The sequence below is a fragment of the Mandrillus leucophaeus genome, unplaced genomic scaffold, assembly GCF_000951045.1.
Source record: "Mandrillus leucophaeus isolate KB7577 unplaced genomic scaffold, Mleu.le_1.0 Scaffold85, whole genome shotgun sequence".
In the NCBI taxonomy this organism is placed as follows: Eukaryota; Metazoa; Chordata; class Mammalia; order Primates; family Cercopithecidae; genus Mandrillus; species Mandrillus leucophaeus.
Genome location: NW_012109252.1, coordinates 623,243 through 641,943, shown reverse-complemented (window position 1 = coordinate 641,943; position 18,701 = coordinate 623,243). Strand labels below are relative to the sequence as shown.

At 38.6% G+C, this 18,701-nt stretch overlaps 1 protein-coding gene across 1 annotated transcript in view; it reads right to left on the bottom strand.

Annotated features, from left to right (window-relative positions):
- CSMD1 (CUB and Sushi multiple domains 1) overlaps nucleotides 1-18,701 on the bottom strand; it is a 666,897-nt gene that overhangs the window by 290,820 nt on the left and 357,376 nt on the right. Inside the window, exons 21-23 of the mRNA XM_011968609.1 lie at nucleotides 15,032-15,148; nucleotides 10,982-11,095; nucleotides 9,087-9,182 (exon numbers count right to left, since the gene is read on the bottom strand). Of these exons, the coding sequence (XP_011823999.1) occupies nucleotides 9,087-9,182; nucleotides 10,982-11,095; nucleotides 15,032-15,148 (327 nt within the window). The remainder of the gene's footprint in view (nucleotides 1-9,086; nucleotides 9,183-10,981; nucleotides 11,096-15,031; nucleotides 15,149-18,701) is intronic.

Sequence of the window (18,701 nt, the reverse complement as noted above, 5' to 3'; positions counted from 1 at the left end):
AGATAGAGAAGTTAATAAAGCCTCCAACAATCGCTATAGAGAATGATTTGAGGAGCACGTTCCCAACTGCACTTCGTCCTCAGGACCATCTCAGTGTCCTCACTTCAGATGAGGAAAACAGCATAAAAAGACTCAGTGCCTTATGAGGACTGATTGATATTCAGGCGATTACATTTAATCATCCTGCTGGTGATAGTGAGGTGACTAACAAGGTGTACTTGTCCTCACAGGCCTCACAGTCTAATGAGAAAATCTACCACATGAATGATTTCTTATAATATGGCCATTGTGATGCAATAAAAATATTAAGATAAACTACCATCAGATCCAGCAATCTCACTTGTGTATACTTATCTAAAGGAATTTAAATTGGGATCCCAAAGAAATATCGGTACTCTCACATTCATTGTAGCATTCTTCAAAATAGTCTAAATGTGCAAACAACTTAAATGTCTATCATCAGATGAACAGATAAAGAAACCGTGGAGCAGATACTCGATGGAATACTATACAGCCTTGAAAAAGAAGAAAATTCTGCTATCTGTAATAACACGGATGAACCTTGAGGACATCACGCTAACCGAAATAAGCAAATAAGCAGTCTCAGAAGGACAAACACCTTATGATTTTACTTCTGTGGGGAGATCTAAAGTAGTGGCACTCACAGAACCAGAGAGATTTACACTGGTAGTTACTGGGGGCTGGGGAACAGGAAAACGGGAAGCTACTTTTGAGTGGGTATAAAGTTTCAGTTATGTAAAATGAGTAGGTCCAGGAGATCTGCTCTACAAGCCCTGTGTTTACAGTTAAGAGGGTAGATTTCCTAATGAGAACACCTGTTCCACATGCAATTGTGTTGCCTTTAGTCCTCCCTAAAGTCACCTAGGATGAGCCCAAATCTTAACAGGCCCCGGCTGGGTACGGTGGCTCACACCTGTAATCCCAGCACTTTGGGAGGCCGAGAAGGGTGGATCACTTGAGGTCGGGAGTTTGAGACCAGCCTGGCCAACATGGTGAAACCCCGTCTCTACTAAAAAATACAAAAATTAGCCAGGTGTGGTGGCACATGTCTGTAATCCCAGCTACTCGGGAGTCTGAGGCAGGAGAATCGCTTGAACCTGGGAGGCATAAGTTGCAGTGAACCAAGATCGCGCCACTGCACTCCAGCCTGGGCGACAGATTGAGACTCTGTCTCCAAAAAAATAAATAAAATAAAAAATGAAAAAATAGCAAGTCCCTCTGGTTCTCTCTTGATGAGACTTTCCTAGGTTCTGCATAATGGGTGGCCTTCGTTGTTGCAGCAAGCGAAAACCCAAGTATATGGAATGACGCGTGTGTATCTCAGGTCTTCTTTGGGTAGTAGGTACTGACAGGTGAGTATCAGTGCAATGTGGGGGGTGAGATAACTATTCAGGTTGTATGGCAGAAACTGCCACCTACAGGAGATATTCCTATTTATCAAAAGGAGCGTGGGATAAAGATTAAAAAATACTTCAATTGGCAAAGAGGTCCGTCACACCAGGCAAACTCTGAAAATAGTTATGCACTTCGAAATTTGCGTATTTTGCTTTTGTCCTCTGCAATGAAAAAGACAGTATTCAGGTACTGTCTCTGGGATTCTATCCTCCTCAGTTCTTGTGTGTCTTCACCCTAAATGTACAGTCCTTTATCAGAATGTGCTCACGTACTCATTTTATCTTAAAATAACCCTTCTATCTTCCCACAGCTTTTTCTAACACACTAGAATCTGTTTTATTTATTTATTTTCTGTTGAATTAGAACAACAACCGACATGATTTGGGTAACTGCTGCTGGGGAAGCAGTTCCATGAAAATGAAAATTGGCAGATTATTTTGATTAAATGATGTTTAAATTTGGTGTTGAGATATTTTCTATAAAAAGGAAAAATTAATAAAAGTGTCTACCTTTCTAACAGCACTGATGTGGAAAATAATTTATGGTTTATCAGAATCATTCTTCTGCAAGCTAAAAATGAAATACAGAGTAACTATAATATTCTATTACAGGTTGAGTATCCTTTATCTGAAATGTTTGGTGTTTCAGGTTTTGAACTCTTATAGATTTTGGAATATTTGCGTAAACATAATAAGATATCTTAGGGATGGGACCCAAGTCTAAACATGAAATTCATTTATGTCTAATACATGCCGTATACACATAGCCTGATACACCTTCTACACATGCTTTATCCTTGTTAAGATGATGACTTGGTTTATGAAACACAGTAATTGTTAGGGTTTGGCTAATACTCAATTGTTTCCCATAAAACAAGTTGCTCTTTAAATGGGTCACGAGTCAGACGGATTTATGTAGCCTGAGAAGCGCAAGAAGCAGCTCTTTGGCACCATGGAGAAGCTCTGGTGGGCAGCCATTTTATACAATATTTTATATTTTAAATACAAATACAATATTTTTAATTATTTTGTGCATGAGACAGTGTTGACAGCATTTTCTATTGTGATTCGTCCATTACATGAGGTCAGGTGTGAAATTTTTCCTTTGTGGAGTCATGTTGGTGCTCAAAACATATCAGATTTTGGAGCATTTAGGATTTTGGATAGTCGGATTAGGGATTCTCAATTCATATAACAAAATAGTTCTTGAAATTATTTTTGTCATGCCTGAGTATTTTGTTAGAGTTGAATAATGGTATGAAGAAGAAAAAAAAAAAGATATCCCATAGAGGCTTCCACAATCATCTCAAAGATCTTTCACAAAATGAAGAACTATTGCCAGTGGTGGTTTTTCTACTTATGCTGGATTGCTTACAAAATACCCGCTATCGTGGCAAAGGTTCCACTTATCTAAGAGGCTTCAGGTATTGCATCGCTTACTTGTATATTTGAGAGCTATGCAAACATATTTTTATCTTTGAGAGATATAGGGTATCACTGTCATTCCAAGTTCCCAAAATGAGGAGAAATACAGCACCAAGGGCCATGTGTACCCAGGTCACTTTCTTCATGAATTTGATAGTGGTCTATTTTCAAGGAAAATGACAATAAATGAAGAACACCTGCATCTGGATAAATTACGAAGAAGGATTTTTAGAGGAAGAAGTTTAGAAAGTGAAGAGACCAATTTTAAGTATTTGAGACAGTAGGACAGGGAGAAGCTGTGGAATGGAGACATCACAGCTCCACGGAATGTCTGGGAAGCGGGTGGGTGGAAATCAGACCGTGCTCTGTGACTTCCTCCTCCCTGCCAGTCCTCTGGCTCTGGCCCTTCGTCTGGACATTTCAGACAGCATCCGAGAGAAATTCTATTGTCTGTCATCATCATTCTCTATCTTTTAGTAAATATTTCACACTGCCGTGAAGCCAAATTGAAATCAGCCCAGTGGAAAAGTGAGCGGGAATGAGGTCAGCCTGGAATAGAGGGTGATCAACAAAATGATTGACTTCTCAGGTCAGACAACCATGTTTCTTCGGAGGCAGGATGTCCTCCTCCGGGGCTCTGAGGTGCTGGAAGTGGGAAGCAGTGCGAATGTGTGCACACCTGTCGGGAAAAGCCGGAAACGTATTGTGACAGGTTTCATGATCACCCTTCAACACCGCAAATGCTCTAAGCTACAGCTACATGCTGCTCCTTTACCGCACCTCTGTTACAGTCGATGTGAAAACCACAACAACAATAATAAAATAAATCCGAATGCATGGAGGACTCACTGGCAACACCTCAGTGGAGCAGTTTTGATTTAGTGACTGAGGGACATTTTCTATCTCAAAATCATTCCTCTCTCATGGTTGAAAAATCAGGTTGGACAAGCCATTACTAGTCAATGAATTAAAATATATATCACTGGATTGCAAGCAAAATTTTACATTTATTCTTCTTTGCAAAGAATATGCATTTTATAAGCTCTTGATACAAACGTGAGGTTTTAGATGTGGAAAACCAACTAAGCCACATAATTCATGCCATCTAAAAAGAAGAAGAAACCAAGGGAAAATCAATCAAAACATGTATTTGCCTGTCCAGAAATAACCTCAAGTAAAGAAACACTTAATGTACATCTTTCCTACCCAAATCGAGAAAAAAATATTTCTGCGTTTATACCTCTGTTTACTTTCAGGAGACCATTCGATTAACTATTTTATTTTATTTTATTTTTGAGGTGGAGTCTTGTTCTGTCACCTAGGCTGGAGTACAGTGGTGTGATCTAGGCTCGCTGTAATCTCCGCCTCCCAGGTTCAAGCAGTTCTCCTGCCTCAGTCTCCCAAGAAGCTGAGATTACAGGCACATGCCACCACACTTGGCTAATTTTTTTTTTTTTTGTACTTTTAGTAGAGATGGGGTTTCACCATGTGGATCAGGCTGGTCTTGAACTCCTGAGCTCAGACAGTCTGCCTGCCTTGGCCTCCTAAAGTGCTAGGATTACAGGCATGAGTCACCGTGCCTGGCGTAATTAACTATATTCCCATGAATGCTAAAGAGACCAAGTCTTTCCAGCACAAGACCCTGCAAGAAGAAAGCCTTGAGCTCCTGAGCCTCGGATGCAGGTGCTGCTTCACGTAAGGAGCCTGGGAGAGGAGAATCCAGGTAGAGATGGTGACCTGGAAAACATGACTTGGAAAGAAAAAGTCCCGGCCAATGGACATTTATAAGCTGGGCACTGTGGAGGAGGTTCAATATAGAAATATGGTTTCCTTTTCCCTTTAAAATGTACAGCAAATCCTTGCAGTTTACTCATTTTGGTGTGAGTGTGTTATTTGGAAGGAACTGAAGGCAGCATTGAATTCTACGTTGAAATAAATTACAGGAATAGGCTCTTTATGAAAACAGACAGGCATAAATATAAGACCATTGAAAAAAGTAGCGTTGATGAGGGACTCTCCCACATGAAGGTTTATTGAGACACAATCAATCATGCACATCAGAGGGATGGGGGAGAAGACAGGGCAGGGTGGGCAGCTGTGACCAGCCTGCCTTAAATCCTCAGGAGCCTCGGAGCAGGCAGCAAAGAGAAGGATGTGGGCTCTGCCTCCCTTGGCCTCTTTTCAGGCGGATTGATTCTAATGTTGAAAGACATGAATTACGGGCCAAAGCAAAGTCTCTAAATGCGACGTAATTACTTAATGGTATAGAATCAATGGCCTCTTCTAATCCTGGAAGAAGCAGACTGTGCTGGAGTTACTAAGAAATGGTTTGTGTGATGTTCTGCTTTTGCATTTTGCTAAGAATATGTTGATTTTAGGCGTGATATATTTCCTGTGAAATGGCAAAGATCCCTAAACCTGTATAACCACAGCCAATCATGCAGGTTCTTCCAGTCCCTGCTTGATGGTACAAGGCCAGGGAACTTAGAGGGTACAGGGGAGGCTACAAGAGTCTCCTCCACTGTGAACACTCAGGGAATTCCCGGGAGCTCAGAAACTGGTATAAAACACTTTCTGCTTGATGCCAAAAAGCAAATGTACAAAGCTGAACATGTTCAGCATTTAAAAGCAAGAATTGTGTATCTCCCATGTCTTCAAGAAAGCTTGCTAATGCCAGGAAAAAATGTAACCATGGTTCAGACTTGGAATATTAAAACTATCAGAGGCGTTTGATCCAGAGAGACCCCATCTTCAATAGGGGCTGTGTAAAATGAGACTGAGACCTACTGGGCTAAATTCGCAGGAGGTCAAGCATTCTAAGTCACAGGATGAGATAAGAGGTCGGCACAAGCTACAGGTCACAAAGATCTTTCTGATAAAAAGATGTAGTAAAGAAGCTGGCTAAAATCCTCCAAAACCAAGATGGCTTCTAAAGTGGCCTCTGGTCATCCCCACTGCTCATTATACATTAATTAAAAAGCATTAGCATGCTTTAAAAAAAACACTCCCACCGGCACCATGACAGTTTACAAATGCCATGGCAATGCCAGGAAGTTACTCTAAAGGGCCTAAAAAGGGGAGAGACCCTAGATAAAGGAATTGTCTACCCCTTTCCCAGAAAACTCACAAATAATCCACCACTCGTTTAGCATATAATCAAGAAATAACAGCAAGTATAAGCAGCTGAGTGGCCCAGGCCACTGGTCTAAGGAGTAGCCATTCTTTATTCCTTAACTTTCCAAATAAACTTGCTTTCACTTTACTCTATGGACTCGCCCCAAATTCCTTCTTGCGCGAGATCCAAGAACCGTCTCTTGGGGTCTGGATCTGGACCCCTTTCTGGTAACAAAACCATTACAGAGACTCTCATACTTCAGGAGGGAAATAATTCGATTTCTTTTCATGCCAGCTTCTCACCATAGCTTTTGCTTCTCAATGCTATTTGATTATATCACAGCTGAGGGAGTGGTTACTGATTCAGAGTGGGGTGAAAGGTTGGGAGGGCAGGACACACGCCTGAGCTACAGCTGCAAACAGTGCTCCATTATCACCGAAACCTGTTGGTCATGCAGGTCACTCATCTCAGTCTCCACACCACTGCTTCCGTCACTGGAGATCAGTGGATTGTGAGTGCTTCCTTGCTGGTAGAGTGGATCATGACCATGCCGGTTTATTCAGCGGCACCAAACTAAAGATAAGAGAAGCTCCTCGCAAGTACTGGCTCACCGTGGACACATCCATGCTGAAGGGTTATCCAGTGTTTCATTCTGAAGGGTCACTCACCACAGCCTTCTCTGGGGTGCCCTGTGATCTAACTCACACCTTCTTCTCTCATGCTTTCCAAATGTACCCTTCTGCTCTCAAGCAGTGTGGAAAACAAACAAAAACCCAGCAATTGCATAGGTTCACTAGAATACTGCATTCAAAAGCCTCTAGACTTCCATTGCTTCACAAGTTCAGAAAGATGGTAACATCATCATTAATTATGTCTTCATATCACTAACCAGGATGACATGGGGGGTGGGGAGCAGAGGGCTAGAGACCATGATCTGTGCATGTCTGGAGTCACACACACGTTTTCTGCACACTGATACTGTTGCAAGCATTTTTCACGGCAGCCCCCAGCAGCTCTTTATAACTGAACTGTGTCTGTTAACAAGGGTTAGGTATCCTACAACCACGGAAATCATAAAGTCTATGTGCAATTTGAGGTTGAATTTGTTTGTGAAAGAATGAAGCTGTAGTGGTGTATGAAAGTACTGTTCAGAATATTTTTATATAATAGAGTTCAAATAATTTTTAGGCTTCAGTGTAACTACTGCCTTTCAAGAAGCAATGTTCAATTTAACTTTTCATGTGTACTCAAAACTTTTACCACTGCTGTTGAGTAATTCATAAGTTGCATTTATAATTCTAGTTCTTTACCTCCAGAAAAACTTAATTTTTGATAGAAAGACATCAATTTTTTTTTGCATAAACACACTAGTAGGAGTAAAGCAAGAGAAGGAGGTATTTAGAAATTTATAAAATATTAAGGATGTTAGAGTCATTATATACTCTTGAGGACAAGAAAAATAAATTTCCTCTATAAATGATGTTCTTTTCTTTCTACTTTTCTGTATCTTTGACATTTTGATGAAAACGTATTACTTTAAGCAAAATTTTTAAAATACATGCCTTCCAAGGACAACATTTGAATATAAGACACCAGGATATTTGCATGCAATATGTTATCTGATGATCTGATACATTTTATAATCTTTATCGAAAACCAAAGAAAGCCCCTTATAAAGGCAGACAAGGTCAGTCACTTGAGCATTTCCAGGAGAGAAAATGTTCAGGCAGCCCAGTTTCTTTACACATCTCACTTTGGTCTAAACATGATTCTGCTTTTGCAAAGTCAGATAGAATTTATTTGAAAAAATTAGAAGTAGTAAGAGACGGGTTGTTTCAACAGGCCACACTCTAATAAAGTCCGTTTTTAAAAACTACTGGGTAATTATTTACATTTTAATAAAAGATGTAACTTATAACTATGTAACTCCTTTTAATGCATTCGCATCTCGATTCATTCAATGGCTACTTACACAGGATCAGAGAGATCTTTGTCTCCTGATGAACTGTTAAGCATCATCCTCATTCTCTTCCCATTACTCTTTAAATTATCTAATTGCTGAAAACTGAAGGGTTTTTACACTGAACTGTTTTGAAGTCATGAAATTCCGAATCCGAGATGATTAGAAATGATTGATAAATAATATAACATTGTTATACTCCATCTTTTTTTAAAAAACATAGTAGTATCAATAATGTTTTCTGGAGGAATCTTTATTAAAGAAAACAAACCATTGCTAAGAAAAGATGTTTCTCCAGATCTGAAGAAAATACTTAACAGTGGCCATTAGTATCTGTAGCCTCCAGCAAAATCGAGACCTAGAAAAACTAAGTATTGCTTCTTATTTTTGAACACACAGTTTATCTCTGAGCATGATCATTTCTTCCAGATCTCAGCCTTTACAGTCATGACAAGCTCCATCCAAAGACTTACTCCAAGCTTCCGAAAGTGTATGAACAGTTTATGTGGTCATTTTTTCAAGTTCATATAATGAATATGCAAAACAAAAGTGAAACATATTCGGAGAAAATTCTTAGCTTTTCAGAATCTTTGAGCAATCTCAAATATTTTTTAAAAGGTTTAAATTAAAAAATAAGTATAAAGGTGTAAAAGTACCCAAAGTAAATAAAACACAAACAAAATAAATAGGTATTTAGTTAGGATAAGAGATGCATGTGTGATATTTTGTTTTTTGTTTTGTTAACTTTCCTTTTAAGCTTAGTTTTTATAATAAAATGTAAAATTGTATAATGCATTTTAAATATATTTCATATATCATTACTAAGATCTAAACTATTACAAAATACTTAATTAGATAAAATATTGTATTTGAAATCATCTTACAAGATGTGAAGAGCTACGGAAAGGTAATATGATCAATATTTATTCCCTTCTAGTGCCTGATAAATGAGATATTATTGTGTTTTGTAGTAGAAATATGAGTTTCAACTGTCAAAAAATTGTAATATTTTTATTAAATAACTTCATTATGAACATACGAACACCTCCAGCTTCTTAAATATGACACAAATGCCATTGAGATGTTCTGAGTGCTCTGTCTGAGACTGGCGGTGTGTGCAGCGTCAGGAAGGACCACAGTGACATGTGGAGACATGGGGAGTGACCCTCACCTTGATACACGAAGTGGAAGCCCCTGGCAGAGGCACCGCTCTTCGCACTGAATCGGAGCAGAATTTGATTTGACGTAGCCAAGGGCAATGTTTCCCCTAGAAATGAAGACAGAGATAAAACATGGGATTCAGAAAACACACAGCACCGTGGCGGACAGTCATATTTTGGAAAATGGTGATAAAGCTAAAATTTCACATTTATTCTTTGAACTTTTAAAACATTTTCACTTTGTGGTTTAAAACTCAAATATGTTGTTTTTATAAAGATTTAAAAACTCTGTCCCAGGCAAGAATAGGCAGTGCATTTGATTAAAATATACTGTAATCATTATTTCACTGATGATTTCATTTGAAGAAAGCACCAATGGTAAGTCTATATAATAGAGGGGACAGAAGTAAAGGGTGAATCATTTGCTCAGAATCACCTTAATTTAATTTTAGCTAAAATGAGAAGAATTTTACTTAAATTTTTTTAAAAAGCCACTGAATCCAAAGATGATTTTTTAAAAATTAAAGGATTCAGAAAAGACCTTCTGAAGTATATTTTTAACCTTTAGAAGCACATATAGGCCAGGCGCGGTGGCTCACACCGGTAATCCCAACACTTTGGGAGGCTGAAGCTGGTGGATCACTTGAGGCCAGGAGTTTGAGACCAGCCTGGCCAACATGGGGAAACTACATCTCTACTAAAAATGCAAAAATTAGCCAGCTATGGTGGCACATGCCTGTAATCCCAGTCACTCAGGAGGCTGAGGCAGGAGAATTGCTTGAACCTGGGAGATGGAGGTTGCAGTGAGCCGAGATGGTGCCACTGCTCTCTAGCCTGGGCAACAGAGTGAGTGAGACTTCGTCTCAAAAAGTAATAATAAAATAAAAATAAAAAATATATAAAAACACATACAAAATGTGGAAGAGTCTGTCTCAAGCAGTGGTGGGAGGTGTGTGAATTGGCATAAGCTTTTCAGAGGACAATGTGTTACTAATAATCAACGTATTTAACATGTATCCTCTAATGCATTCTTAGATACGTCACTGAACCCTAGTAGAAAATAACAAAACATCGGTCTTAAGACTTTTAGTTAATAATGAAATAGTGAAAACCTGGAAATAACCAAATCTTAACCTTAATTGGTCAAAGCTTGTGATGCATATAGTTTACTAGGCAAATTAGTGAATGTACTCAGTACCAAACTGATTTTGTAAACGATGAAAACGTATCAGTACAAATAAGGGGTAGGTCACCAATTAAAAGTGGGGTTAAATTGTGCTACGTTAAACCCTCAGAATACCATTCAGAACTCAGAGTAAGGACACTGGGTGTATACAGTGTTTGTTAGAGACAGATTTCTGTATGTGATTTTAAGGGTAAGAATGGGATAAAAATAAGTTGTGAAATAACTCCATGTTTTATGGGGGTTCCTGTGTGTTTGCGTGCATGTGTGGATAAATGTATGCATGTGTACATGTGAACACGGGTAGATGTGTGGTTATTAATGGGTCTCTCTATGTAGGACTTACAGGCTTAAAATGATTTGGACCGAAATGTTAATCATTTTTATATCCAGAAGGGAGGTTAAGACACATGGGATACAAAATTAAACGTGGATGATAGTTGATTATCCCACCCTCTTTTTCGGATCTTTGCCCCTTTTACTGAGATAAATACTATATTTTCTGAAATCTTAGTAAGATGATAAAAGCAGATGATTTTATGGCTGAGATAAAAACACTTTTGAGAGCTTACATCTAAAATAAGATTTTTCTAAGCACACACGCAGATTCAAAAATGATTACATTTCTCATTCATCAAAACAAAGCAGAAGAAATAGACAAGTTAAAAATCAATCCCCCTAGCTGTCTAAACTAAATTAAGCACAAAATGCTTTAAGACTTACCTGAGTGAGACCCAGAGAGCGAGCTGAGAAGTCTGGCCTGTGCATGGGTTCCATCGAATAATTCAGCCAAATCATTTAGGGCTGTCTGGAAATAGGCAAACTGTCCAAAGACCACTAAAAAATAAGAGGGGAGATGTTGGCACAAGATGCTCTAAGAAAACAAAATGGAGAGTTTTGATTTCACTGAATATCTATTAATTGCCCCAAAGGATCATTATCCTAAGAATCTGGTAAAAAATAAATATTAACTTATTTTCTCCGCTTTCTAAGTTTTCAGTTGACAAAACTATTTTACTTTGCTTCTTGACTTTTGGCATTTAATAAAAGAAAAACATACTGTTTTATTTCAAATTTGAACATTAAATGAAGAATGTTTTTGTTTTAATAAACACAGCATTAAGAATATCTGGGCTGGATGTGGTGGCTCATGCCTGTAATCCCAGTACTTTGGGGGCGGAGGCAGGTGGATCATCTTGAGGTCAGGAGTTCACGACCAGCCAGGTCAACATGGTGAAACCCTGTCTCTATTAAAAATACAAAAATTAGCAAGGCTTGGTGGTGGCTGCCTGTAATCCCAGGTACTCAGGAGGCTGAGGTAGGAGAATTGCTTGAACCTGGAAGGCAGAGGTTGCAATGAGCTGAGATTGTGCCACTGCACTCCAGCCTGGGTGACAGAGTGAGACGCTATCTCAAAAAAAAAAAAAAAAAAAAAAAAAAAAAAAAAAAAATCTGTAAAGACTTCCCTATATTTTCAAATATTTAGCAACATTTTATTCAATGAAAAATAAGCAAAGGATCAAGCCCCATGATGATTTGACGAGGAAATTAAATTCCTCACAAAAGGTTATTACAATGCCAAATTCATATTAATACATTACCGTATTCATACAAACTGATTTACACACGTGATTCTGTGGCATATAATAGGAATCACTTGCTGTTTTCCACTCTACAATCTCATTTACCTTACAGGTTATGAAAGTTGTGTGAACACACATCCTTCAAGTAAAACATAACTATATACTTTGTGACTTCAAATTTAACTGATACTGTGTATTCAGATTGATGATATAGAGGGCCTTTATATATGCAGGAAAACCTGTGATTTAGTATATATTTACAAGCAATGAACAACTAATCCTTTTCTTATTTATTGTAAGATTTGCACTACAATCATTCTAAACCATTATGAACAAGAAATGGAGGTGTGTGCGCTAGTTGTGTGTGTCAGAATTCCAATAGAAAGAATTACTGTTAATATTTGTTAGTATGATGGAAGTAATCTAACTGTAACAGTGTGTGTGCCCATATGTGTATAGACACACATACATACATTTATGTAACTGAATCCATACACACATATCTAATATTGTCTTTGAAGATTTTATAATTTGCCAGAGAAAAACACAAAGAAGTCATATAGACTAGATGAACTTTCCCAATAGATGAAATGCACTAAAACCTTTTTTCAGAAATTAGAGAGGGAGAGGACTTAATACTTTCTCTACAGATCTTGCTCATACCATCCTAATCCACCCACCACCTCCCCAAGTTCATTAGATTTTTAACATATTGGAGGCCAAAAACTTGGGTCACGAAAGTGAATCATCCATAGATAATTTCTACTCCTTTTCAAGAAATATTTTGCTGACATCCACCTCATATTAGAAACTAAGAAAAGAGGAGGGAAGGTGATATTAACATTGTCCCAGGACTATCACACTCGAACATGTTCGGTAATTTCCACGACACATGTGGATTTTGAGTGCAAGATGTCAGGAGCCAGGAGGAATGCCCAGCTCATTCTAGAGATGGCCCTGACATCTTCCTTGAGGCGCCTCCTTCACCTGGGTTCTAACCCATCACTCACAGTCTGCCCTAGTGAGCAAACTCAGTTTCCAAGAGAGAAAAGCTGCTCAGTGCTATCCATACTGCTGCTGGAAATCATGACAATGTGATGAGAAGAACAAACAAAGGGTTATGGGGCTTCAGCCGCAGGAACCGTCAATGCTTCACGGTGGGAATGGCACTATCACTAGTTCTTCAAGAAGGATTCATGGAAGAATGGAATATAAGAAATTATATCAGCAAATGGAATACAAAAAGCAAAATGGTAGAGGGGACAAATGCAGCAAACAGTCAACTTCAGCTAACACTACCTGGATAAAAAACAAACAGGGGATTGGAATGCAAAAGTCTGTGGCAAGGACCTCAAAGGCCACCCTGAAACACAAACACTTTGTTCTGTAGGTAATAGGAGTGAGAAAGAATGTTTATCACGATACTAAAATGCTTAGATTTGTGTTTTAGAAAGCATTCTTGGCTATGGTTTTGGATGAGAACAGAGGAAACTGGGTTATCTGAAGACCTGTCTTATTAATAATATTGCTTCCCATTTTCAGCCTGTGTTGACAGACAGGAAGCAGCCCCTTCCTACCTGGTAAGGATCACGTCACCCCGTAATGTCTGGATTGCACGTCTGCCTCACCCCCACACCATAAGCCTGCCAGGAGCATGGACCAGATTCGTTTCACCTTTGCATCCATGGACTTACAAATACTGTGAGATTAATTGTTTAGTTAATTAGTTTATTTCATAGGAAGGAGTAACGAATAGGGGAAGAAAGTAAAAGATAGAATGCATTTTCATTAAAGATTCGCTATAACTATGTTATTCCACACTGAGACTTTCTGCCAGATAGGATGTGATGCGTTTGTGTGATTAAACCTTTCAGATCAGGAAATTATAATCAATATTTAGGATATGAGTATGATTTTTTAGCTGAAAAATTTTAATTGTGTAGTGATGACAATAATATTTTGTATTTAACTAAAGTAATAGGATATGGCTGCTAAACTCCATTGTAATAAGTATATTTTGTCACGTATTCATAAAAAAAGACTTTTTTGTGATAATGAGGGAAATACTGCTGAGCATTTAGGTGAGAAAAATGTATTTCGTTCAAATTCAGAATTAAGGTTGAAGTTAAATGAGGGACTTTAAAGAATTTGGGTCAACTTAAAAAGTTGGAATCTAGAACCCGTTTTAGGTATTATTGTCCATTTATCATAACAAAGGGAACAGCAAGGCTCAGGGAGGGTGTGTATTAAATTCGTAAGAAGCCTGGGAATCATAACATAATAGAAGTTTATAAAAATAATGTCTCCCACACACAAGTTTCTTACCCACCAAATAACTTTCTTGTCATATGTTAAAAATGCTTTACCTCAAATACAGTCTAACATTAGAATTTTTATCTGCTTTATATGCTGAGTGAGTGATTGCCGTCTTAGACATATATAAAAACCTTGACTATGTAGTGTTTTCAATTTTCCTATCAGAAAGAGGGAAATAGTCTTTAAGATGATGATAGCTACTATCTGGTTTACTCCAGAAAAGAATCCGATCCAAGATAAATTGTCCTGGTCAAGAGTGAGAGTGAGCATTACATAAATGAAGTGCAAAGCGACCAGGGAAGGTCCTTCTGGAAATGAAGTCATCTTGGAAAATTCGATCGAATTGGACACAATAGGTAGGAGGGAAATAGAAAGTCAGGGTTCAGCAGGTGAAACAGTCAGGACTGTGCCTGCTTCTCCATCCCTGAGCACTTACAGGTTGACTCAAGGATGCAGTGATTTCGATCATGATCTGGTTACTGAATTCACTGAATGTACGTGCCATTCCTGCACAGACATGCACACAGCGCTCTGACCCACCCTCTACTTTATGAGAAATCCTCCCTCGCTCATAAAAACAACCAATTGAAAGAACGATGTGTGAGAAACCTAAGAAAAAAGCCAAATTAATTCTCTCTAATTATTCTGGATCATAACCCTAGAGGGGACTGTAAGCATTTAATATTACATTGGTAAAAGGATTGTAATGGACATTGTGTGGGATACGTTTGGAAAGCCTGCTACTAAAATGCAACTCATTTGCTTTTATATGAACTATTTCACTAAGCTCTAGAATACCTGTTTATCGAAAAACAGAAAAATTAACCCTGAAAGGAAACATGACAATGAATTAAAAATAAAAGGGCATCCTTACCGAATTCCTTTGGTACCGTTATGGAATAGAGGCATATTTGACCAGCTGTGTAATTATGGGGGTAGTTTGGTGATAAAACTACTCCTTCTGATCCCATGTACTGGCCTCCGCAGGGAGCTGAAAATAAAACCAACCGAGAATGAGGTGCTGTGCAATAATAATAGTACACGTGATAGGTGAGCCAAAGTTGAAACACATCAAATACGTGAGCACGTTTACTGAAAACTTAACAAAATAATACGTTAAAATCTTGTTTTGCATTCCTATCAATGTAATAGAAAAACAAAGATTTACCAGGTAAGAAGTAATGCAACTTAGGAGAAAAACTTAATATTATTTTCAAGGCCATGTCTCAGATGTATTAAAATAATAAGGGAAACAGCTATAATAATAATAGAACAGGTTCTAGAAAGACAAATGATTAAATTATTTTAGAAAGTCTCGCCAGAGTTGTCTGTTCAAAGTCAATCCTCATATTAACTTAAGAGATACAAAGATTATATCAGTTTTCTATCACTTGTATATTAATATGGGACTAAAAGGAAAAATGGTTTGCTTTTTAGGGGGTTTTGTTTGTTTTAACATTTTATCTTATACTTTCAGTAAAAAAGCAACATGTATAATTACTAACGCTTTTGGGGTCTCTTCCTATGAGTCCAATTTAAAACTAAAGGAATCCATTATTAGAAAGTTAGGGCTTATAAAATATAGAGAGGTGTGCGTGTGGCGGGGCGGGGGCGTATGTCTGTGTGTATGTGTATGTGTGAGTATGTCTTAATTTTTCCCCAGTTATCTTATTTACTTTGGCTTCACTTTTGCTGAGAAAACGAAACACATTGTACACAGATGTTCAAAGCACTTTTTAAAGCATCATGGAACAGACCTCCAATTAAAACCCAGCCATTTGATATCCAGTCTTTACATTGCCAGTACTCTATTTCCTTATATTTTTACATAAGGAGGGGTCAAGTCCGCTCTGCTTATCTATTTAGCACAGAGCACTGACCAGCGCAGGAGCCACTCAGTACAGCCTATTGCACCCTTACCATGCTGGCTGTGGCCTGACTGTACTTCCTATCTTAGATATACCCTCACTGATTTGAATTCAGAATTATCTTCAGTATTTCAGAAAGGTTATATTTCTACAGCTCATTTCTTCTTGATATGGCAATTTTCTTTTTCTTTTCTTTTCTTTTCTTTTTTTTTTTTTGAGATGGAGTCTTGCCCTGTCACCCAGGCTGGAGTGCAATGGTGTGATCTCGGCTCAGTGCAACCTCCACTTCCCTCCCAGGTTCAAACAATTCTCCTGCCTCAGCCTCCCGAGTAGCTGGGATTACAGGCATGCGCCATCACACTCGGCTAATGCTTTTGGGGTTTTTTTTTTGTATCTTTAGTAGAGATGGGGTTTCACCATGTTGGGCAGGCTGGTCTCGAACTCCTGACCTCGTGATCTGCCTGCCTTGGCCTCCCAAAGTGCTGGGATTACAGGGGATTACAGGCGTAAGCCACTGTGCCCGGCCACAATGGCAATTTTCAAGCCTCAAAGGAAAAAAAAGTTAGAGATAACATGTTTAATCCTTTGAACATTAATTAGCATTATGTTAAATCTTAATTGATGGACAGAACATTTTCCATGATGAATAAAACTCCTTAGAATATGGCAATGTTACGGTTAAGGCACCTTGTTAATGATGATTAGTTAAGAAATTTCCTGAAGCCCTGCATTACAATGGCTTGAAAAACTTGAGTTGTATTCTAAAAGTCAAAGGAAAACAGCTCAGACATCTGACAGCTTTGATCTGTTTATGATCAGCTAGCAGAGATTTTTACTTAACTAAGCTCAGCCTTCATGCTAGTGTCTTAATTGAAAATCACGTTATCACTCTAAAACACTTCTATTTAGTTTTTTATAGTTTTTTTTTTTTTTTTTTTTTTTTGAGACAGAGTCTCGCTCTGTCGCCCAGGCTGGAGTGCAGTGGCCAGATCTCAGCTCACTGCAAGCTCCGCCTCCCGGGTTCACGCCATTCTCCGGCCTCAGCCTCCCGAGTAGCTGGGACTACAGGCACCCGCCACCTCGCCCGGCTAGTTTTTTTTTTTTTTTTTTTGTATTTCTTAACAGAGACAGGGTTTCACCGTGTTAGCTAGGATGGTCTCGATCTCCTGACCTCGTGATCCGCCCGTCTCAGCCTCCCAAAGTGCTGGGATTACAGGCTTGAGCCACCGCGCCCGGCCGTTTTTTATAGTTTTAAATAGAAACACTTTATTTTCACTTTTAGATGGAGGATATTTCTGTAAGCTCCAAAACTGAAGGTTTCTAGTAGAATCCTGGCGTCACTCACTCTACTAAGGCAGATACATCCCTCAGATATTTTCCTCCACCATAACCATGTGAGGTCAACCAGATTATGTCAGAACTATCTTTTCTTTTTCCTCAAAAGCTTCAAGTTCAAGTTAAAAAAAAAAATAAACACAAATAAAGAATGAAAATGTATTTTATTTCCGCTCAGTCACATAAAACTCAAACATATCACTTTGCAAATGATCTTTTTTCCATTAAAGAATTAGTTTAAAATTTTAAATAAGAAGTATAAGTAAAAAGTGGAAAAACGTCATCACTGGGCCAAAATTTTGATTCCCAAATTATTAGCGATGGTAAACTAATTCTTATCAAGAACATCTTCTGATCGCTCTGTCACGAGGCTGGAGTGCAATGGCACGATCTTGGCTCACTGCTACCTCCACCTATCGAGTTCAAGAGATTCCCCTGCCTCAGCCTCCCAAGTAGCTGGGACTACAGGCACACACCACCAAGCACAGCTAATTTTTGTATTTTTGGTAGAGACAGTTTTACCATGTTGGCCAGGATGGTCTTGATCTCTTGACCTCGTGATCCACCTGCCTCGGCTTCCCAAAGTGCTGGGATTGCAGGCGTGAGCCATTACGCCCGGCCATATGTTTTGTGATGGTTAATACTGAGTTTCAACTTTTGGATTGAAGGATACAAAGTATTGATCCTGGATGTGTCTGTGGGGGTGCTGCCAAAGGAGACTAACATTTGAGTCAGTGGGATGGGAAAGGCAGACCCACCCTTAATTTGGGTGGGCACCATCTAATAAACTGCCAGCATGGCTAGAATATAAGCAGGCAGAAAAATGTGAAATGAGAGACTGGCCTAGCCTACATCTTTCTCCTGGGTTGGATGCTTCTTGCCCCTGAACATTGAACTCCAAGCTCTTCAGTTTTGGAACTCAGAATGGCCCTCCTTGTTCCTCAGCCTGCAGACAGTGTATTGTGGGAGTTGTGATCATGTGAGTTAATGCTTAATAAATTCCCCTTTATGTATGTAGCTATTCCATTCGTTCTGTCCTTCTAGAGAACCCTGACTAATACATGTTTTAAAGTATAACTACAAAGAAACACTTTGTCCAAGGACAGAATAAAAGAGGACTGCCTTATGATACTAGAGGACACTTTAAAAAAGCCAAAGATGAAATTAAGGAAAACTGACTAAAAACTTCTGTCTTTTACTACCTTGATAAATGGTGCTTGTGCCTGTCCATTCTTCCTCAGATCAGAAGGCTAAGCACCAGAAGAACTACAACAATTATATGTTTCATACATGACCAAACATTTGTGTTAGAAAAAATATGGACAGAATTTTTATTTAATT